The 25,145-nt window shown below is 33.9% G+C and overlaps 1 protein-coding gene across 1 annotated transcript in view; it reads left to right on the top strand.

Moving 5' to 3' along the window:
- Dock3 (dedicator of cytokinesis 3) overlaps positions 1-25,145 on the top strand; it is a 656,066-nt gene that overhangs the window by 71,003 nt on the left and 559,918 nt on the right. The window contains exon 2 of the mRNA XM_077793451.1: positions 17,090-17,173. Coding sequence (XP_077649577.1) covers positions 17,090-17,173 — 84 coding nt within the window. The remainder of the gene's footprint in view (positions 1-17,089; positions 17,174-25,145) is intronic.

Raw genomic sequence — 25,145 nt, forward strand, 5'->3', positions numbered from 1 at the left:
TAGACCCTCCAAACAAAAGCTAAATAAAGAAGCTATAGAACTAAAAAATGTAAGTAATAATTTAGACTTAACAGACATATATAGAATATCTCATCTATCAAAGACGGAATATACTTTCTTCTCAGCAGCACATGGATCCTTCTCTAAAATAGACCATGTCTTTGGGCACAAAGTGACTCTTAGGAAAAATAAAAAATAAAGAAAATACCTTGCATTCTATCAGATCATAAAGGAATGAAATTAGGAATCAACAATAAAATAAAAAATAGAAGCTACTCTAACACTGGCAGACTATAAACAACATGCTGTTGAATGACCAATTGATAGTAGAAGAAATTAGGGATAAAATAAAAAGAATACTTAGAGGTAAATGAGAATAGTTACCCAACTTATCAAAATTTCTGGGACAATATGAAGGCAGTTCTGAGAGGAAAGTTTATTGTACTGAATGCATTCTTTAAAGGAATAGGCAGTTATCAAATAAATAAGCTAATATTACATATCAAAGTCCTAGAAAAAGAACAGATCAACACCAAAAGCAGTAGAAGACAGGAAGTAATAAAAACCAGAGCTGAGGGGCTGGGTTGTAGCTCAGTGGCAGGGTACTTGCCTAACGTGAGGCACTGGGTTTGATCCTTAGCACTACATAAAAATAAACAAATAAAATAGAGGTATGCTGTCTATACACAATGACCAAAAAAAAAAAAAATCAGAGCTGAAATCAATGAAATTGAATCAAAAATATTCAAAAACTTGATGAAACAAAAAACTTGTTCTTTGAAAAAATAAATAAAATTCATAAACACTTATTCAAGCTAACGAAGAAAAAGACAAAACTCAAATCACTAAAATTTGTGGTGAAAAAGGGAGTGTCATCACAGACACTACTGAAATACAGATGATAATTAAAAATCAATACTGCAGTAAAACAGAAAATCTTGAAGACATTGACAGAGTTCTAGAGTCATATGACCTACCCAAACAGAATCAGGAAGACATAGAAAATTTAAAAAGATCAATTTCAAACAATGAAATTGAAGACTCCTTAGAAGCCTACCAACAAAGAAAAGCCTAGGGCCAGATGAATTCTCATCCGACTTCTTCCAAAACTTCAAAAAGAATTTATACTAATCCTCCTCAAATTATTCCTAAAATAGAAAAGTGGGAACCCTTTCAAACTCATTCTATGAGGCTAGTATCACCCTGATACCAAAACTAGATAAAGACACCTCAAGGAAAATTTTAGGCCCGTATCACTGATGAACACTGATGCAAAAATTCTCAATTAAAAACTGGCAAAATGCATACAAAATGCATATATGAAAATGATAGTGCACCATGACCAACTAGGGTTCATTCCAGGAATGCAAGGTTGGTTCAACATATGGAAATCAATGAACATAATTCACTATTAGATTTAAAGACAGAATCACATGGTTACCTTAATAGATGCAAAAAAGTATTTGACAAAATTCAACATCCATTCATGCTCAAAACATTAGAAAAACTAGATAATAGGAGCACACCTCAGCATTGTAAAAGCTATGTAATTTAAACCCAAGGTCAGCATCATTCTGAGTGGGGAAAATTTGAAAGCGTTCCCTCTAAAACCTGGAACAAGATAGGGATGCCTTCTTTCACCACTCCTATTCAATACAGTCCTTGAAACCCTAGCCAGAACAATTACATAAAAGAAAGAAAGGGTACAAGTAAGAAGAGCTCAGGCTAACCCTATTTGCAGATGACATGATTGTATATTCAGAAGACCTGAAAACCACCATGATAAAGCTTCTTGAACTCATAAATGAAGTTAGAAAAGTAGCAGTATATAAAATTAACAACCATAAATCATTGTGTTGGGGCTGGGGATGTGGCTCAAGTGATATCGCGTTTGCCTAGCATGTGTGAGGCACAAATTATAGAACACTAAAGAATAAAATTGAAGAAGATTTATAAAATGGAAAGATCTTCCATGTTCTTGGAGAGACAGAATTAATATTGTCAAAATGGTCCTATCACCAGAAGCGCTATATCAAGTTAATGCAATTCCTATTAAAATCCCAGTGACATTCTTTTTTTAAAAAAATGTTTTTTAGTTGTAAATTGACACAATCCCTTTATTTTGTTTACTTATTATTTATTTTATGTGGTGCTGAGGATTGAACCCAGTGCCTCACTGGTGTGAGGTAAGCGCTTTACCACTGAGCCACAACCTGAGCCCCTCAGTGACACTCTTTTTAAAAATATTTTTTTTTAGTTGTAGTTGGGCTCAATATCTTTATTTATTTTTATGTGGTTCTGAGGATTGAACCCAGCACCTTGCACATGCTAGGTGAGTGCTCTACTGCTGGCAACCTCAGGCTCTAAGCGACATTCTTAATAGATAAAAAGTTATGAAATTCATTTGGAAAAATAAGAGGCCAGAATATCCAAAACAATCTTTAGCAAGAGAAGTGACCTAGGCATTAGACCAGGGACCCTGTACCTATATAAGAAAAAGTAGGCCCAACTCTGCATCATGTTGGCTCAGAAACAGACTTCCCCAAAAGACTCGTAAAGTGCAATAAAACCAAGAATCAATAAATGGGATGGCATCAAAGCTTCTGCACAGCAAAGAAAACAATAAAAATAATGAACAGAGAATCTACAGGAGAAAATCTTTGCATCTCAGGGCCTTAGTCTCTAGAATATATCAAGAACTCAAAAAACTTAAAACCAACCCTCCTCCCAATAACCCAGTTAATAAAAGGGCAAAGGAATAGAACAGCCACTTCACAGAAGAAGAAATATGAATGGCCATGAAATATATGAAAAAATGTTCACCATCTCTAGCAATTAGAGAAATGCAAATTAAAAACTACACTGAGATTCCATCTCACTCCAGTCAGAATGGCAATTATCAAGAATACAAGGAACAGGGCTGGGGTTGAGGCTCAGTGGTAGAGCTCTTGCTTAGCACCTGTGAGGCTCTGGGTTTGATCCACAGCACTACATAAAAATAAATAAAATAAAGATATTGTGTTCAACTACAACTAAAAAGTAAATATTTTTTAACAAAAGAATACAAGGAACAATAAATATTGGTGATTATATGGGGAAAAAGATTGACTCATACGTTGCTAGTACATTGGTGCAGCCACTTGGAAAGCAGTATGGAGATTCCTTAGAAGACTTGGAATGCAACCACTATTTGAACCACTTATCCTACTCCTGGGTTTATTCCCAAAGGACTTAAAATCAGCATACAGCAGTGATGCAGCCACTTTAATGTTTATAGCAGTTCAGTTCACAATAGTCAAGTTATGGAAACAACCTAGGTGCACTTAAGCAGATGAATGGATAAAGGATGTGGTATATATACACAATGGAATATTTCTCAGCCATAAAGAAGAATGAAATTATGGCATTTGCTGGCAAATGGATAGAACTGAAAGCTATCTTGCTAAGTGAAATAAGCCAATCCCACAAAACCAAAGGCTAAATTTTCTCTCTAATATGTGGATGCTAACCCACAACAAGAGAGGGTTGGGAGGGGAGTTATAGAAATTTGATGGATTCGACAAAGGGGAATAAAGGGAAGGGAGGGGGGTAGGAATAGGAAAGACAATAGAATTAATCACACATAACTTTCCTTTGCTTATATATGAACACAGGACTAGTTTATCTCCACATTATGTACAACCACAAGAATGGGATTCTAACTGGAATGCACTCCAGGTAGGTTTAATAAGTCAAAAAATACTATATTGTCATGTATATCAAAGAATAACAAATAAAAATATCAATTGATCCTAATTATGTGAATTCACTTCTGAACTCACTCTTCATTTTTTTATTGGTCCATAATGGTCATACATAATATTAGGATTTATTTTGACCTAATTATAAATGCATGGAGTTTGCTCCCACTTAGTCCCTAGTACTTATCTTTGCCTTTCCCTTTTACCCTTCCCCATTCTTTTTTTTCCTATACTACTGGTCTTTATATTTATTTACATTTTTTTAAAAATAGTGTCTTGTAGATATACATAAGGATGAAATTCATTGTTATATATACACATATATTTACATTGGAAAGTTAGGTCAGATTCATTCCATTGTTTTTCCCTTATCCCATTTATCCTCCCTCCTCTTCAATCCTCTTCTTCTATTTCCCTGATCTTTCTTTAATTTTGATGGAATCCCCCCTCATTTCTTCTCTCTGTCTTCTCTCCCCTACTTTCTATTTGACCCTTGACTTTGAGTATGACTTATTTTACTTAGCATTATAGTCTCCATTTTCATCCATTTACCAGCAAATGACAATACCATTTTTTTCATGGATAAGTTATACTCCATTGTGTATATATACCATTTATCTGTTGAAGGGTATCTAGGTTAGTTCCATAGTCTGGCTATTATGAATTGTGCTGCTGTGGGCAAAAGTACTGAACAGACACTTCTCAAAAGAAATACAAATGACCAAAAAATATATGAAAAAATGTTCAACAACTCTTGCCATTAGGGAAATGCAAACCAAAACCACATTGAAATTTCAACTCACTTTAATCAGAATGGAAATCATTATTTTTTTTTTCAAAGAGAGAGTGAGAATGAGAGAGAGAGAGAGAGAGAGAGAGAGAGAGAGAGAGAGAGAGAGAGAGAGAATTTTTTAATATTTATTTTTTAGTTTTCGGCGGACACAACATCCTTGTTTGTATGTGGTGCTGAGGATCGAACCCAGGCTGCACGCATGCCAGGCGAGCGCGCTACCGCTTGAGCCATATCCCCAGTCCCAGAATGGAAATTATTAAGAATATAAATAATTAGTGTTGGGGAGGATGTGGGGAAAAGGTACACTCATACATTGTTGGTGGGACTATAAATGAGTGCAACCATTCTGAAAAGCTCTATGGAGATTTCTCAGAAAACTAGGAATAGAACCCAGCTTATCCCACTACAAGGTATAAATTCAAAAGATCTAAAATCAGCATACTGTATAAACCCACTATTTTTTTTCCATTAGCCTATATGTCTCTTTTTTTTAGGCCAGTAGCACACTGGTTTGATTGTTATAATTACGTAGTACATTTAGAAATATACTATAAGCGTACAATTTTTAAATATAGTATGATGCCCCTAGCTTTGTTGTTCTGACTGAAGAGTGTTACTTGTGATCTTTGGTGATTCCATACACATTTTAGGATTGTTTTTCTATTTTTGTAAGAAAATGTTGTTAGAATTGTGACAGGAAAGGAATTGAATCTGCATGTTGCTTTGGGTAATTAGGACTTTTGAGAGAGAGAGAGAGAGAGAGAGAGAGAGAGAGAGAGAGAGAGAGAGAGAGAGAAAGAGAATTTTAATATTTATTTTTTTAGTTTTCGGCGGACACATCTTTGTTTGTATGTGGTGCTGAAGATTGAACCCGGGCCGCATGCATGCCAGGCAAGTGCACTACAGGTTGAGCCACATCCCCAGCCCAAATTAGGACATTTTAACAGTATTCTTCTAGTCCATTAACATTTATTTGTGTCATCTTAATTTCTTTCATCAGTGTTTTATAGTTCTCAGCGTATAAATCTTTCACTTCCTTGGTTAAACCTTTTCAGTATTTTTTTTTAGTTCATGTAAATGGGATTGTTTTCTTGATTTTGATTTAGTATAGTTCATTTGTTAGTGTAGAATAATGCTGCTGAGTTTTATACATTGATTTTGTATCCTATAACTTTACTGAATATATTCACTTCAACTGTGTCTTTAGGGTTTTCTACATATAATACCATATTATATGTGAACAAATAATTTTATTTCTTCCTCTCCAGTTTGGATGCTTTTTATTTTTTTCTCTTGTCTAATAGCTCTGGCCAGAACTTTTAATATTCTATTGAATAAAAGTAATGAGAATAAGCATCCTTGCCTTGTTTCTTATCTTAGACAAAAACTCAACTTTTGAGCAGGATATTATCTATGGGTGGACATTATCTGTGAGCTTGCTACATGTATTTTATTGTATTGAGGTATATTTCTATTTTTTAGCTAATTGTTGGAATTTTTTTTTATCATGAAAGGATGTTGTAATTTGTTAAATGTTTTTTCTACATCTGTTGAGATTACCATGTGATTTTTATCCTTCATTCTGTTTCTGTGGTGTATCATGTTTACTGATTTGACTATTTTGAACCATTCTTGCATTTCATGGATAAATCCCATGTGATGGTGTATGAGCCTTTTATTGTACTATTGGATTGGTTTACCAGAATTAGTGTACTATTATTTTGTTGAGGATTTTTGCATATGTCTTCAATAGGGAAATTCATCTACGATTTTTCTTCCTCCTAGTTAACTTGTCTGGCTTTGTTATCAGGGTAATGCTAGTCTTGTAAAATAAATGTGGAAGTGTTCCCAATTCATCAGTATTTTGAAAGAGTTGGAGAAGGATTTACATTAATTCTTTCCATGTTTGTGATAATTCACCATAACACTATAACAAGGTCATGAGGTTTTCAGCTTTCCTTTTTTGGGAAGTTTTTGATTACTGACTCAGTCTCTTGTTATGTCTGTTTAGATTTTGAATTTCTTTATGATTCAGCCTTGGCAAGTTGTGTTCCTAGGATTTTTTTTCATTTTTTCTTGGTTATAAAATTTGTGTATTCTGTCTCTTATGGGTCATTACATTGCTGTGGTATCAGTTATAATGTCTCCTCTTTAATATATACATTTTTTTAGAAAGAGAGATAATTTTTTAATATTTATTTTTTAGTTTTCTGCAGACACAACATCTTTATTTATATGTGGTGCTGAGGATTGAACCCAGAGCTACTGCTTGAGCCACATCCCCAGCCTCAATATATACATATTTTTTGATACTTCTTTTTTTTTGCTTAGTCTAGCTGAAGATTTGCTTAGTTGTTTATTATTATTGTTTTGAAAATTCTTTCACTAATTGTTTTTGTTTTCTGTAGTGCATTTCATTTATTTATTCTCTGATCGTTATTATATCTTCCCTTCTGCTAACTGTGGTCTTAGTTTGTTCTTTCTTTTCTTTTTTAAGCTATAAAACTGGGTTGCTTGAGATCTTTGTCTTATCTTTTTTTGGTCTTGTTTTTCTTCGTCTTGTTCTTTTTTTAAATCTTCATTTTATTTATTTATTTTTATGTGGTGCTGAGGATCAAACCCACTGCCTCACATGTGCTAGGCAAGTGCTCTACTACTGAGTCACAACCCCAGCTCTGTCTTATCTTTATGTGGGCATTTGTTAGTATAATTTCCTTTTAAAAATTGCTTTTGGTGCATTCCGTATGTTTGGGTATACTCTATTTCTATTTTTGGGTAAGTTTGAAAAAATTTCTTTTTGAAATCATTGGTTGTTCAAAAAGTATGTTTTTCAGTTTCCACATATTTTAATTTTCCTGTTTTCCTCCCATTATTGATTTCTAATTTAATGTCATTGCTATAAAAAAGTATACTTGAAAGGAGATGTTAAAAGGTAGAAAGACCTTCTATGTTCATGGATTAGAAGTATTAATATTGTTAAAAAATATCCATAGCGCTTAAAGTAATATGCAGATTCAATGTACTTCCTATCAAAGTACCAGTGACACTTTTCATACAATTACAAAAAACAGTTCTAAAATTCATATGGAAGGACTTAAGACCCTGAATATTCAGCCAAAGCAATTTGGAGCCAAAAGACAAAGATAAAGGCACCACAATACCTGATTTCAAGACATATTATAGAGTTATAACAAAATCTGAATGGTATTAGCATAAAAACAGACACATAGTGGCTCGAGTTGTGGCTCAGTGGTAGAGTGCTCATCTAGCATGTATGAGGCCCTGGGTTTGATTCTCAGCATACATAAAAGTAAAATAAAGGTTTTGTGTCCAACTACAACTAAAAATAAAATGTTAAAAACAAAACAGATAGACCAATGGAACAGAATAAAGAACCCAGAAGTAAGTCCACATACATACAACCAGTTGATTCTTGACAGAGTGCCAAAAATGTACACGAAAGAAAGGACAACAAATAATTTTCAACAAATGATGCTGGGTACAGTGGATATCCATATGCAGAAGATTGAACCTTGACCCCTACCTCTCATCCTGTACAAAAATCAACTCAAAATGTATCAAAGACCTAAATGTAAGACTTGAAACTCTGAAAGTACTAGAGGAAGAAATAGGAGAAACTCTTCAGGATACTGGCACAATCAAATTTCCTGGATAGGACTCCAAAAGCACGGAAACAAAAGAATTGATGGACAAGATTACATCAAATTAAAAAGGTTCTGCACAGCAAAGGAAACAAGAGTGAAGAGATGATCTACAGAATGGGAGAAAAATCTTTGCCAGCTATTCATCTGTGGAAGGATTAATGTTCAGAATATAAAAGAAGCCCCCAAATGTAAACAAAAGTAAGTAATCCAATTAAAAATGGTCAAATGATCTTATTAAATACATATCAAAAGAAATAGCTATATGAAAAAATGCTCAATATCATTAGCCATCAGGGAAATGCAAATCAAATCAAAACTACAGTGAGATCCTGTCTCACCCTTGTTAGAATGGCTGTTAGAAAACAAAATAAAACACTAAAACGAAAATGCTGGGAAGGATTTGGAGAAAAAGGAATCCTTTTACAGTGTTGATGGAAATGTAAAATAGTATAACCATTAAGGAAAACAGTTCTTCAAAAAAGTAAAAATAGAACTTCCATGTGATCCAGCTGTCCCATTTCTGGATGTATACTCAAAGAAAATGAAGTTGGTGTGCAAAAGAGATGACTGCATATCCATGTTTATTGTAGCACTATTCACAGCAACCAGGATACATAATTAGCCTATGTGCCTGTCAACAGATTAAGGGATAGAGAAAATATACTACATATACACAATGTAGAATTATTCAGCCTTAAAGAAAAATTGAAGTCCTGTCATTTGCAGGAAAATGGATGGAACTGGTGGACATTGTGTTAAGTGAAATAAGCCAGACGTGGACAGTTAATACATTTTCTCTCAGTGGAAATTTTATAAAAACACTGATATGAAAGTAGAAGAGGAATTACTAGAAATGGGGAAGGGGAAAGAAGGAATGTAAGGTTAGAAGGAGTGTGGAAGGACACAGTCATTCCCTAGTATGCATATATTGAAATAGCAAAGTGAATCCAATTAGTTTGTATAATTAATATGTGCTAATTATAATAAAAATGAGAAAAATGATTTCATTCCTAAGTTTATTAAGACTTGTTTTATGTCCTAACATAATGTATCCTGGGAAATGTCTTGAGCGTTTGATAAGTGTGTTTATTTTACTATTTTTGAGTGGAATTTTCTGTATATGTCTTTTAGGTCAATTTGTCCTTTAATTTTGTTCAAGTCCACTGTTTCTTTATTGATTTTTCTCTCTGGATGATAAATCCATTGTTGAAAGTGGTATATTGAGGTCTCCTACTATTATTGTATTGGCATCTATTTTTCCTGTTAATATTTGCTTTATGTATAAAGGTGCTTTAATGTTCGATGCATACATATTTGTTATTGTTCCAACCTCTTGATGGAGTCCTTTATCATTCCATAATTTTGTCTTGTGACAGTTTTTGACTAAAGTCTTTTTGGTTGGATGTAAGTTTAGTTTCCATTTGGGTGGATTATCCTTTTCCATATCTTCAGTGCCACACTATTTATGAACTGGAATCTAAGCTGAGTCTCTTATAGGAGGCATAAGGTTTGATTTTGTTTCTTTAATCCACTCAACTACTTTGTGTCTTTTGGTTGGTGAGCTTAGTCCATTCACATTTAAATTAATTATTGATAGCAAAATACTATTGATATTTTGCTCGTTGTCTTTTGTTTGTTGTTCCTTTTGTTCTTTCAGTCTTTGTGACTTTAGAATTGTTTGTACTGGTATTCTTTGACTTAATTATTTTTTTTTGTGTGTATCACTATGGATATTTTTCTTGATAATGTTGGAGGCTTACTTAAAATATAAAATATAAATTATAGGTTATAATTGGGACAGCCTATAAAATTCTACACTTACAATATGGTGACTATAGTTAGTAAGAATGTATTATGGTACTCTTAAAAATTGCTAGGAGAATTCTTTGTTATTCTTATAACACACACAAAGATAAGTGTATGAGGTAATATATGTTAATTACCTTGGTTTAGCCATGCCACAATATATACATATTTAAGAATGACATACTATAGATAATAAACATATATATATATATATTTTGTCAATTAAAAATAAAATCCCCACATGATATATCTTATCCTACCCTCACATTTTATATTACAGATTATTTTGTTTTATATTGTATATCCATTAAAAATCTTTATAGTAACAGTTATTTTATATTCTTTGTCTCTTAATATTTATTGTGAAGCATTCTGTAGTTTTCTGAGGATTGAACCCAGGGCCTCACACGTGCTAGGTGAGCACTCCACGGCTGAGCCACAACTCCAGCCCTAATTCTTGATTTTAATTCTTACGCTATAGGAGTCTCATTAAGGAAGTCAGCCTAATCTGATATGATGGAGATTTGGGCCTACTTTTTCTTCTAATAGGCACAACATCTCAGGTTTAATTTCTAGGTCCTTGATCCACTTTGAGTTGAGTTTTGTGCATGGTGAGAGATAGGGGTTTAATTTCATTTTTTTTGCATATGGATTTCCAGTTTTTCCAGCACCATTTGTTGAAGAGTCTATCCTTTCTCCAATGTATGTTTTTGGTGCCTTTGTTTAAAATAGGATAACTATAATTATGTGGGTTATTCTCTGTGTCCTCTATTCTGTACTATTGGTCTACCAGTCTTATTTTGGTGCCAATACTATGCTGTTTTTGTTACTGTTGCTCTATAGTATAGTTTAAGGTCTGGTATAATGATGCCACCTGCTTCACTCTTCCTGTTAAGGATTGCTTTAGCTATTCTGGTTCTCTTATTTTTCCAGATGAATTTCATGATTGCTTTTTCTATTTTTATGAGGAATGTCAGTGGAATTTTGATTGGAATTGTATTAAATCTGTATAATGCTTTTAGAAGTATGGTCATTTTGACAATATTAATTCTGCCTATCCAAGAGCAAGATAATCTTCCATCTTCTAAGGTCTTCTTTAATTTCTTTATTTAGCATTCTGTAGTTTTCATTATAGAGGTCTTTCTCCTCTTTTGTTAGGTTGATTCTCAAGTATTTTATTTATTTTTGAAGCTATTATAAATGGGGTAGTTTTCCTTTCAGAGGATATGTCACTGATATGCAGAAATGTCTTTGATTTATGGGTTTTGAGTTTTGTATCCTGCTACTTTGCTGAATTCATTTACTAGTTCTAGAAGTTTCTAGTGGAATATTTTGGGTCTTCTAAATATAGAATCATATTGTAGGCACATAGCACTAACTTACTCCTTTCGTACCCATATCCCTTTAATTTCTTTCATCTAAATGCTTTGGCCAGTGTTTCAAGAACTATGTTAAATAGAGGTGGTGAAAGGGGGCATCCCTGTCTTGTTCCAGTTTTTAGAGGGAATGCCTTCAGTTTTTCTTCATTTAGAATGATGTTGGCCTGGGCTTAGCATAGATAGCTTTTATGATATTGAGATATGTTCCTGTTATCCCTAGTTTTTCTAGTGTTTTGACATAATGGGGTGCTGTGTTTTGTCAAATGCTTTTTCTACATCTATTGAGATGATCATATGATTCTTATCTTTAAGTCTATTGATGTGATGAATTACATTTATTGATTTCCATATGTTGAACCAACCTTGCATCCTTGGAATGAACCTCACTTGATTTTGGTGCATTCTTTTTGATATGTTTTTATATTCATTTTGCCAGAATTTTATTGAGAATTTTTGCATGTATGTTCATTAGAGATATTGATCTGAAATTTTTTTTTCTTTGATGTGTCTTTGCCTGGTTTTGGAATCAGGGTGATACTGGCCTCATAGAATGAATTTGGAAGTGCTTTCTGTTTCCTGATAAATTGAATAGTATTGGTATTAGTTCCTCTTTAAAGGTCTTGTAGAACTCAACTCTGTATCCATCCCGTTGTGGGCTTTTCTTGGTTAGTAGGCTTCTGATGGAGTCTTCTATTTCAATACTTGAAATTGATCTGTTTAAATTGTGTATGTCATCCTGATTCAATTAGGGCAGATTGTATGATTTTAGAAATTTGTCAGTGCTTTTGATATTTTCTATTTTATTGGAGTACAATTTTTCAAAATAATTTCTAATTATCTTCAGTATTTCTGTAGTGTCTGTTGTGATATTTTCTTTTTTATCTCTTTATTACCATGTCTAAGGATCTGTCAATTTTATTTATTTTTTCAAAGAACCAACTTTTTGTTCTTTCAATTTTTTTCAATTCTTTCAATTTCATTGATTTCAGCTCTAATTTTTAATTATTTCCTGTCTTCTGCTTTTGGTGTTGATTTGTTTTTCTTTTTCTAGGGCTTTGAGATGTAATGTTAAGTCGTTTATTTGTTGACTTTTTTTTTTTTAAGGAATTAACTCTATGCTATAAACTTTCCTCTTAGTACTGTCTTCTTTGTGTCTCAAAGATTTTGATATGTTGTATCTGTGTTGTCATTCACCTCTAAGAATTGTTCATCTCCTTCTTGATTTGTTTTGCAACCCATTGTTCATTCAGTAGCATATTTTTTAGTCTCCAGATGTTGGAGTAGCTTTTATTTTTTATTTTATCATTGATTTCTAATATCATTCCATCATGAGCCGATAGAATGTAGGGTAGTATCTCTTCTTTTTTATATTTGCTAAGAGTTGCTTTGTGACATAGTATATGGCCTGTTTTAGAAAAGGATCCATGTGCTGCTGAGAAGAAAGTGTATTTGTTCATTGAAGGATGAAATATTCTATATATGTCTGTTAAGTCTAAGTTATTGATTGTATTATTGAGTTCTGTGGTTTCTTTGCTCAGCTTTTGTTTGGATGATCTATTCAGTGATGAAAGCAGTGTGTTAAAGTCACCAAGAATTATCACGTTGTGGTCCTTTTGACTCTTAAACTTGAGAAGAGTTTGTTTGATGAATGTAGATGCTCCATTGTTTGGAGCATATACATTTATTATTGTTATGTCTAGTATTGTATGGTTCCCTTAAGCAGTATGAAATATCCTTCTTTATCCCTCTTGATTAACTTTGGCTTGAAATCTACTTTATTTGATATGAGGATGAAAAGCCCAGCTTGCTTCTGTAGTCCATGTGAGTGATGTGATTTTTCCCAACCTTTCACCTTCAGTCTGTGGATGCCTTTTCCTGTGACATTAGTCTCTTGAAGGTAGCATATTGTTGGGTCTTTTTTTAAAAAATCCAATCTGCCAGTCTATGTGTTTTGATTGGTGAGTTTAGGCCATTAACATTCAGGTTACTATTGAGATGTGATTTTTATTCTCAGCCTTTTAAATTTATTTTTGGTATTTAACTTGACTTGGTTTCTCCTTTGATTAATTTTTCCTTTAATTTAGTACCTCTCTTTGCTGATTTTCATTGTTGTATTTCCACTTCATGGGATATTTTGCCTAGGATGTCCTTTTTTATTATTTGTATTTTTTAAAAAATTTATTTATTTTGCATTACAATTCTTAATACACCATTATATAATAATTTATCACATCTGTGATTATATATAAGGTATGTTGACACCAAATTCACATCTTCATACATGTATTTTGTATAATGATGAGGGTCTCCTTTCACCATCCATGCTATTCCCCTTCTCCCTCTTTTTTTCTCCCGCCCCAATTTCCTATCTAGAGGTCATCTTCTTCCCTTGCTCTCCCTCCCAACCCCATTTTGAGTCACCTCCCTTATATCAGAGAAGACATTCTTGCCTAGGATGTTCTGTAGTGCAGGCTTTCGACTTGTAATTTTTTTTAAACTTTTGTTTATCACGGAAGGTTTTTATTTCATCATCAAATCTAAAAATTAATTTTGTGGAATATAAGATTCTTTGTTGGCATCCATTTTCTTTCAGAGCTTGATACATGTTCTTTCAGTGTCTTCTAGATTTCAGGGTCTGGGTTGAAAAATAATATTTTCTCTTTATTCTGTATGTTATGCATTTTCATTATAATGTTCTTTGGTGTGGATCTGTTTTGATTTTTGTATATTTGCCGTCCTGTAAGCCTCTTGAATTTGGTATTTCAATTCATTCTTCATGTTTGGAAAATTTTCTGTTATTATTTCATTGAATAAATTGCTCATTCCTTTGATTTGGAACTCTGTGTCTTCCTCTATCCCAGTAACTCTTAAAGCTGGTCTTTTTTAAAAAAAATTTTTTAATTGCTTATAGATCTTTATTTTTTTAATACTAGGTGCTGATAATCGAACCTAGTGCGTCACACATACCAGGCACGTGCACTACCACTGAGCCACAGCCCTAGCCCCAAATTTGGTCTTTTTATGTATTCCATATTTCTTGAATGTTCTGCTCATGGTTTCTTACCATTTTTACTGTGTGGTCTACATTCTTTTCAAGATTTTATATTTTGCCTTCATTGTCTGAGGTCCTGTCTTCCCAGTGGTTTAATCTGTTGGTGATGCTTTCAATTGAGCTTTTAATTTGGTTTATTGTTTCTTTCAATTAAAGGATTTCTTTTTTTTTAGAACCTCTATCTCCCTATTGCAGCAATCTTTTGCTTTCTGTATTTGTTTATTTAGCTTAGTGTTGAAATGATCTTTTGCTGACTGTATTTGCTCTCTTATATCATCCATTAATTCACAGAACATTTTAATTATGTACATCCTGAAGTCCTTCTCTTTCATTTCTTCTGCTGTGCTGGCCATGGATTGTAATAATGTGGCATCTTGATTTGTTTGGGGCACTTTCTTCCCTTGTCTTTTCATTTTGCTTGTGTGTCTTCCCTTCTAGTACTGTGGATCCGAGGTGGTACCGTTTTTACCCTATAGGCTTGTAGTGCCCCTGTAGGGATCCAATACCTCTCCTTTAAGGTGAAGGACAGTGTTAACAGATACCAATATTAACAATATGCACCCTTAAAAGAAATGTTTGCTATTGAGATGTTTACAGTTTGGTCACAGTGCACAGAATGGTGAATCCAGTTATTATCTACAATACACTCAGTAGTTTGTAAAAGGGTTTACAGTTTCTGATGGTGGACAAAGAACTGGGGATGATGAGTAGGATGATATGCTCACAAGGCTGGAGGTGAGGATATAGAGTTATTATATCTTAGGAACTGTGAAACAAATCTAAAGAGGAAGATTAATAGCAGGAGAAGGGAGAGGAATTTTGTGTAGAAAAGTAAGTGTGAATACAATAGTGTACATAAAACAAACATATTAAGAAAAATAAATTATATTAAAATAGTAGAAATTGGTGAGCAAAAAGAAAAAAAAAGAATATACAACACAAGTGTAATATACTATTCAGATGTCCCCAGTCCTCAAAATCCTTCATGCAAAGTACTTGGTTTTACATATGTTGGGGATGTGAGGGCTGGAGAATAGAGAGGGAGAGGAAAAAAAAAATCTTGAAGGAAGAAACAGGGATTGTTTTGGTTGGAGATCAGTATCTTTCCCATTTCCCTTCTCATTCAATAGGTGGGGTCATCTGTTGTTAGTTGGTGTCTCTGCCCCCAGTATGGTGAAGGTAACCAGGGTGCCATGTGCCAGGGTAGTGGCTGCGTGGGAGAGGGGGTAGTTAGAAATTGGGTAACTAGCCAGATGGAGTTCCAAACTGGGAATTGCCCCCTCTGAAGATGGTGATGAAGGTAACCTAAGATTGAGGCGCCTGCTTTCAGTGATGGCGGGTCAGGTTGGGTGAGGGGAGCTGGGTGATGACATTGAACAATGAGTTCAGAGACTAGCTCTGTGGTGTGCAGTGTATGGCTGCCCACTGACTTCAGAGATTATGTGAAGTTCTCGGTGCAGGGAGGCTACTGTGCTTAGGGGACTATCTCCACTGCTGTAGAGACCCAAGATGGCAGCAGTGTAGGAGCCCCACGTTGGTAGATGGGAGTCCACACAGTATTGGTGGCTGGAGTTCCTGCACGTAGGAATTTGCTGGGCGTCTTACGTGGGAGCGCCTGTGATTTGTGCTCGGGTGGGTGGCTGAAAGTTCTGCATCAGTGCTGTACCCTGTAGTTCTCTTTGGGCTAGTAGTTGGGAGACTTCCTCTGAAGCTGAGGCATGGAGCCCTGGACAGGCATGGTGATTGTGATTCCTACGCAGGAGCAGGAGTATCACTCTCAGAGATGCAGTATTCTCACTACTTGAGTCCCAGGTCATGGAGTGACACAAAATGCTGCCTCCCTCTGTCCTGCCATCTTGGATCTCCCAGTTGATAATTATTTTTTATAGTATGATTTTATAAAGTTTTCAATGTTTTGTTAATGTCATACTTTTTCTCTTTTTTTACCCCCCCCTCCAATCAGCTGAGCTAGGTGTTTTCAATGTCAATGTTTTCGGAGAACTAAAGTTTAGATTATAATGCTTGATAGATGGTAATGAAAGTTTTTTTTTTAAGACTGTGACATGGCTATTCTTTGTTATTTATATTCTTAAATAGATTTTGCAATCAATTTGTCAGTTTCCCAAAATTAAAGACATAAGATTTTTATTACTATCTATAGCTGTTCTCTGTTGTACATTTGCTTTCTATTTAATTAATTTTTGTTCTCATTTTTCTTATGAGAATTTTATTTCTCTCTATATATTTAAGTTAATTTTGTGATTCTTTAAAAAATGCTTTAAAATGTCTATTTATAGTAGATAAGATGTTCCGAATGTTAATTTTTACAAAAATAATAGGCATATACTTGCCCAAAAGTATAAATGAAGTAGATCATGTTAAGGGAGAATCTATTTACAGAAATGTTTTCATACATGCGTATATACTCATACCATTCAGGAATAATTTTGTTATAATGTATAATGAAGTGTCATTGTCCTGAACTATTTAATATTACCTTTCAAAACGTAGTAACTAAGTTGGAAGAGTCTCATACATTAGAAAGAGGAATTAGGAAGGAAGGGAGAGTGTAGATTGAAGAGACCTTAGTGTTTAATTCAGAAAACCTAAGTATTTAGACATGCTAACTGATGTGTATATTCTTGCTTTTGTAGTGATATGCAGCTTTCGGGGATCTGTTCCTCAAGGATTAATCTTAGAAATAGGAGAAACAGTCCAGATTCTTGAAAAATGTGAAGGTAAGTGTGTAGCTATAAAGATCATAAATAATTCTGATAATATTATGTGTGTTTATTTTGTGTTATATTATAAAGTCATTTTTTGGGGGGTAGATGGCTGGGGAAGGGGTTCTGGGGATTGAACTCAGTAGCACATAAGCACTGAGCCACATTTTCAGCCCTGTTTTTTGCATATTGTTTAGATGCAGAGTCTCACTGAGTTGCTTTAGCACCTTGCTTTTCCTGAGGCTGGCTTTGAACTTGCAATCCTCTTACCTCGGCTAAGCAATCACTTTGAAGCCATAATTGATCACATTAATAAATATGGTTATAAAAGGCTTCCTGATCTATGTTCAGCACAAAGATTTGAGAGTTTTTTTCTTTTTAAAATCTAGTAGTGCCAATTATATAATTAATTGTTGGTTGCCAGAACATTATATATATATATATATATATATTTTTTTTTTTGTACCAGGGATTGAACCCAGTGGTGCTTTACCACTGAGCCACATCCCAGCCATTTTAAATATTTTATTTAGAGATAGGATCTCACTGTGTTGCTTAGAGCTTAGCTAAATTGCTGAGGCTGGCTTTGAACTCATGATTTTTCCTGCTTCAGTTTCTTGAGACACTGGGATTACAGGCATGTGCCATTGGGCCTGGCTGTCAGAACATGATTTTTACATATTGTGTCAAAGGATTATGTCTGATTTCCTACAAATCTTCTACCTATCTTATCTACATTTGAATAAATTGTAAAAAGTTCATTTTTGTGTTTCTGTCATGTTGACTAGGTGTCTTTAGCTATAATTGGGCAGAAAGTATATCCCGGTGAAGTTTGGCTTGACTATTATCCTCTTCTGTGGCATATATAGGTACTTACAGTATAAAATTTATGAGTTCTTGAAATTTATCATGTTTGTCAAAATTGTGCACAAAATTCAACAAGACTTATGGGAAAAATAAAGGAATGGAGAAATCATGCAAAATTGGAGCATTAACAAAAACAAAATTAATACCATGGGAAATAACTTGCTTAGTCTAGTGTGGCTGTTCAACCTGAGTAGAAGCCATCTCATATTATATAATGGAGAGGGCATGGAGATAATGCATATGAAAGTGGAGCTCTAATGTTGGGGCACTGTTAAGATGATGTAAGAGGAAATGCAATCTGCCATGACCCAGGGGCCAAATAAATTTAGAAGTGCACTTTTCTGAAAGTGAGTTTTAGTGTTGCACTTACTTAAAAAATTCTTAAAACAGAAGCATAAATCATCATTCCTTCATGACAAAAACTTAGCAAAATAAGAATAGAAGGTAATTTTCTTAGCCTGATGAAGAATTATAGCAACCATCAGTTGTAAAATATACAATTGTGAATATTCAGTTGTGAAAAATAATTTTCACACTATTCTTAAAATGAGACAAGGATACTTGCCATCACTATTCCTATTGATTAAGATAATAATAATAAAGAATGGAAAGGAAATATTGCAACATTCATTTGTAGATATTATTGTGTATAAAATATTCCAATAAGATCCATTTTAAAAGACTACAAAAATAAGGGAATTTAGTAGGTGTGATGACTAAAATGTCAGTATTTTAAAAATACATTTTTATATGTTTACAAAAAGAATCAGAAGATGAATTAAAGAAACAATGCTGTTTAGTACTAAAAAACACCAAATGCCAAAGAGTAAATCCAATGAAAAAAAATCTACATTAAAAAATACAAACATTGATAGAAATGAAAGGAAATCTAAATAAATGAAGGCATTTATCATGTTTATGAATTGAAAGAGTCTTTTGTAAGACTACAAAAAGCACTAACCATGAAGAAAAAATTTGATGTTATGTGTTCTTAAAATGAATATCTTCTGCGGTTCAAAAGATATGAAAGATAAGGAAAAGGCAAATCTCACAGTGTGTGAGCTATTTGATAATATATGGGTATTTAGAGTATATGAGAAACTACTACAAATCAAAAATTAAAAACCAATCCAGTAGAAGAATAAGCAGGTCTAATAGGTGCTGTACAAAACAGATACCATCGTGGCCCATACATACAGAAATGTGCTTGTTAGTCATTAAGGCAGTGCATATTAAAACCATAATGAGAGACCACCAAATAGCCACTATAATGACTAAAATTCTGGCAGTCCCAAGTGCTAGTGAGTATGTGGAACAACAGAAATTTTCATACATGCTTGTAGGAGAGAAAATAGGATTACCATTATGGAAGCTCTTTGGCACTATGTACTAAAGCTGAATGCACATATACCTTATAATTTAGTAGTTATACTCATAGGTATAAACCCAACAGAAGAATACTCTGCATAAAATGTCAGTAGTAACTTTATTCAGAATAGCCCTAAACTGGAAAAAAAAAAACACCAAATGTTCATCACCAATAGAATAGGTCAGTAAATTGTGCTATGTTCATGCAATCAAATATGAACATGGAAAGGAAAATGAATTATTGCTACTAAGAACACAGATGAAAACCACAGACATACTCTTGGAAAAAAGAAGCCAGACATAGAGTTGATACTATTTTACACAACAGCATATACATAACAGGTCACATTTGTCAGAATAGTAGTTATCTTTTTCATTTTTCTTCTCAGTACTGGGGATTGAAACCATAGCCTTATTCATGTTAGGCAAGTACTGTATCACTAATCTGCATTTTCAGTCTTTTTTTTTTCGGTGGTGGTATTGGGGGCAACATCATATTAAAAAGCTTCTGCATACACAGTAAAGAAAGCTGAAGATTGGGAGAAAATCTTTTTGCCAGTGACTCCTCTGACAAGGGATTAATATTCAAAATATATAAAAAATTCAAAAAACACCAATCACTCCCAAAGAGTCATTGAATAAATGGGCAAAAGAATTAAACAGACATTTCTCAAAAGAAGAAATAAAAATGGCCAACAAATATATGAAAAAAGTTCAACATCTCTAGCAATCAGGGATATGCAAGTACGATTTCTTTTTAATTTTTTATTTGTTCTTTTTTAGATATACCTGACACTAGATTGTATTTTGACTTATTTTACATACATGGAGTATACCTTTTTCTAATTAGGATCCCATTCTTGTGGTTGTACATCATGTGGTGTTTCACTGTATATTCATATATGAACATGGGGAAGTTATGTCCAATTCATTTCACTGCCTTTCCTATCTACATTGAGGTTTTATTTCACTCCAATAAGAATAGCATTCTTCAAAAATACAAATAATAATAAATGTTGGAGGTGGGGGGAAATGGTATACTCATATATTGATGGAGAGACTACAAATTTGTACAATCTCTTTGTAAAGCAGCAGGGAGACTCCTGAAAAAACTAGGTACCATATGACCCAGATATTCCACTTATTGGTATTTATCCAAAATAACTAATCAGCATACTATAGTTACATGATACATTAATGTTGATAGCAGCACAATTCACAATAGACAAGTTATGAAACCAGCCCAGATGTTTCTCAACAGACGAATGTATAAAGATAATGTGATACACACACACACACACACACTGGAGTTTCACTGAACTCTAATAAGAATGGACTTATGTCATTTTCTGGTAAGTGGGTAGAATTGGAGAACATCATCCTACATGAAATAAGCCAGACTCAGAAAGTCAAGGATTGAGTGTTTTCTCTCATATGTGGGAAATTAGACCAATATAAGGGGAAAAAAACTCGGGGAACCCCATAAAAATAGAAGGGAGATCAGTCGAATAGAGGAAGACGATTGAGGGAGAAGGAGGAAAGTTGGGAAAAGGAACTGTGAGTGAAATTAATCCAATTATGCTACATACATATATGAATATATCACAGTGAATCCCACCTTTTTGCATATCTATAAAACATCAATTAAAAGAAAACTAAATAAATAGAAGGAAGACCAGCAGAAGAGAGAAAGGAACAGAGGGAGGGAGAAGGGAGGGAAGAAGTAGTACTGGGGTCTGAATTGGAGCAAATCATATTCCATGCATGTATGATTATGTCAAAACTAACTCCACCCCATTATTATGTGTAACTATAATTCACTACTAAAAATATAAAAACAAAAAAGTAAAAATTCATGTTTTAAAATTGATTTATTGATTGCCAGATCCAGCTTATTGTACTCATAATCTATCAGAAAAGTAATGCACATTTAAAAAATTAAGCACAATTGTACTTTCAAAGAAAAATATAGCCTTTAGTTCAATTGAGTAAATGTTTATTGAGTACTTATATGTAGGGCAGAAAAGAAAGAACATAAACCTTTCCCTGGAGGGACTTATAGAATTGCAGGGAAAACAGGTACATTAGAAATAACTATAATAAAATGAACTATATATGATGTAGGTATTTAGAAAGCTTGTTGGTGAGGAAAAGATTGGGGAAGGCCTAATAAATGTTTTAAAATAAATATCTCCTAAATAGCTAGGACTTCTTCCTGAATCCATGTTATCACAGACAATGATTGTGGTTCTCAGGTAGATAAAAGTTTAGTCTGTGGAAATGAAAATTCAAAAGGAGTTATACAAAATTTGCTTTTCTTTGTTGTCAAAAGTAAGTCTGAACTAATCACACTTCACCCCCCCAACCCTCCTAGCTTTTCATTCTTTCAGATGATTAAAAAGATTTATTGAGACTTTATAGCTGTTCATTCCCTAATAAAGTTATCCTTGTCATCTTTCTACTTTGGCTGACTGGTATATTTTTAAAAATCAGCAGTTTTCAGAACTACTCTTTTTTTAAAAAATTATTTTGAGATAGAGTTATGCTCAGTGGACCTTTTTTAAGGCCTGCTATCAACATGAATGTGTCATGTAACAAATCCTCCTGCTTCAGCCTCTGGATACAGGTGTGTGTCACCATGCCTGACAGCGGTTATATTTTTCTTTTCTTTTCCCCTTCCTTCCTTCCTTCCTTCCTTCCTTCCTTCCTTCCTTCCTTCCTTCCTTCCTTCTTACATGACAATAGTGGAGTGCATTACATTCATAATTATCCATTCACAGCACAATTTTTTGTAACTTTGTATATAAAGTATGTTCACACCAAATTATGCCATTATACATGAGCACTCTTATTTTTTTGCATACAATTTTTAATACCTTTATACCACAATTTGTCATATCTGTGTTTGTATATAAGGTATGTTGACATCAAATTCATATCTTCATACATGTATTTTGTATACTGATGACCGTCTCCTTCCACCATCCTAGCTATTTCCCTTCTCCCTCCCTTTTCCTCCCCCTCATTCCCTATCTAGAAGTAATTTTTCTCCCATGCTCTCCCTCCCTACCCCACTTTGACTTACCCTCCCCTTATATCAGAGAAAATATTCAGCATTTTTTTTGGATTGGCTAATTTGACTTAGCATAATCTTCTCTAATGCCATCCATTTCCCTGCAAATGCCATGATCTTATTTTTTTTTAATGCCGAGTAATATTCCATTGTGTATAAATGCCACATTTTTTTTATCCATTCATCCACTGAAAGACATCCAGGTTGGCTCTACAGTTTAGCTATTGTGAATTGTGCTGCTATAAACATTGATGTGGCTGTGACCCTGTAGTATGCTGTTTTTAGGTCCTTTGGGTATTGTCCGAGAAAAGGAATAGCTGGGTCAAATGGTGGTTTCATTCCCAGCTTTCCAAGGAATCTCCATACTGATTTCCAAATTGGCTAGACTAATTTGCAGTAGTTATATTTTTAAGGGTGTATATATGTTGGTGAGTGAGAGAAGGTATACGTGGGTTTGGGGATGCTTTTAAAGTTTTATTTATTTGAATAGTGGTCATACAACTGTGTTATTCTCTGATAATTTAGGAAGGGAAATATCAATACCAAGATCTGAAACATTTGAATGGAATTGACTTTTGTCTATTTTTGTGTTGAAAATTGTTTTCTAGATCCCATTCCATCCATTTTCTTTGTCAGCTTTCTAAATTTTGTGAAGAAAATCATCTAGGAGTTTGTTGAGAAAAATCAGGGAAGGTAAATTTTTTTTGAGATGCCTGAAAATGTCTTTATTTTGCTCTCATACTTGATTGATAATTTGATTGGATATAGAATCCTAGATTGAAAATTATTTATTTTCATACATTTCAAGGCATTGCTTCATTTGTTGTTGCATAAAAATATGACATTCTGTATTTTTGATCCTTCATTTTCTGAAAGCTTTTGGGCTGTTTTTATTTCTAGGATTCTGACATTTTACAGTGTTATACCTTTGGGTATGTAGTTTTTCCTTCATTTATTACTTATGCTGAATATTCACTGGACCTTTTCAATCTGGAAAATAATGTCCTTACACTTTCAGAATTTTTCTCTTTAATTTTAGTATTTTTTTTCTGTTCTTAGACATCCTGTAACTTGCAAGGTGATCCTCCAGTGTAGGCTGATTCTGTAAATTTATCCTTTTCCTTCTACCTTTTATGTTTTATCTCTTTGTCCTAGAAACTATAGGTGATATTATCTCTCAAAACCTTAGATTTTTGTTCCTGCTCTTAAATTTCCAGGAGTATTTTCTTTCTACTTTATTCTGCTTGGTGGATATAAATCTGTTTTTCTTTTTTGAGGCTATTTCTTCTCTGAGTCTCCTACCTCTCTCTTCTTCATCTTTCTCTGTTTTTGTCTCTGTGTTTTGTGTTTGAGGCTTTGCTTAAGTGACTGATGAACCTTGGTTATGCAGGTTATGAGGCTGAGGAGGGAAACGTTTCACCCTGATACCTTATCAGGTAACTACCTTGATATCTGCATTTCATTAGATTTTCCTACTCTGCCCCAGCCAAATACTGCTGTACTTAAGCCATTTTTCTTCTCAATTAAGTACCTATTTTGAGAACTAATTTTTAAGTACTTTACATGGGAGTTTAGATGCTTTATCTCATTGTCCTAGCTGTAGGGGTTAGAATCTGTTTTCCGTTTGGTGCTTATGTCTGTCTCTGTGCTTGGGCCAAGTTTTCAAGGGGTGATTCTGCAGTTTTCAGACTGTGTGAGAATGGAGGGATATCTAGTTTACTTGTTGGGCAGGACAGAGGAAGAAGTGTAGCATTCTGCTTTTCTTGAAAAGTTTTAACTCATTTTTTTTTTTTCTCCTTTGTTTTTCTTTTCAGGTCCATGGCTTCCCAGGCCTTCTGAACTATCTGATGTCCTTAATTCCCAATATTTTCTAGGGGCTTTTATTTTTATTTTTGGTGGGAATTGACTCCTGTTTGCTTCTCTGTTTGTACACTTAGATCTAAGTATTTGTCTGTCTGCTTTTAAAATTCTAAGAGTTTTAAGTGCTTTGTGTCCGCTCTCATGTAAACAATCTTTTCTTAGGCTACGTGCATTTATTAATTTATTTTTAGTTATTGCAGTTTTATAGAGATTTTTGGAAGGGGGCAGAAATTATCAGTTGTGTTTCATCTAGTTTTTAAGCTGAAATCTAAAATTTAATTTTAAAGATGAATCTGTTTTTTCAGTTATTTAATTGCTGATTAGCTACTGTTTAATACTGAGGGTTACTTTTAGGCTGTATTTTTTTCCTTAAAAATTTAAGCATAGCTTTACACTACTACAATGAAGTACCTGAAGCAACTATATGATGAGAAAGGTTTACTTAGCTCATAATTTTGGAGATTCAAGTCCAAGATCAGAAGGCCCTGTGGATTTGGTGTCTTGAATGCAGGCAGGAGCAAGCAGTTATATCTAAAACTAGGGTAGAGTTGGGGAGAGGGAGAGAGAGAGAAGTGTTTTATAATTCCCTTTGAGGGCATGTTCCCGGTGATCTGAGACCTCCTACTAGGTCTTACCTTTTAAAGGTAGTATTACCTTCTAACACTACCACCCTAGGGACCAAGCTTGGGGGACACTCAATCTACACTCAAACCGTAGCATTCTGCCCAGGTCCTTCAGGGTTCGTGTACATCGTACAATGCAAAATGTGTTCATTCCATTCCCAAGAATCCCAGAGTCCTAGTTTGTTTCGGTATTGCT

The sequence above is a fragment of the Urocitellus parryii genome, chromosome 2 (assembly GCF_045843805.1).
Source record: "Urocitellus parryii isolate mUroPar1 chromosome 2, mUroPar1.hap1, whole genome shotgun sequence".
Classification (NCBI taxonomy): domain Eukaryota; kingdom Metazoa; phylum Chordata; class Mammalia; order Rodentia; family Sciuridae; genus Urocitellus; species Urocitellus parryii.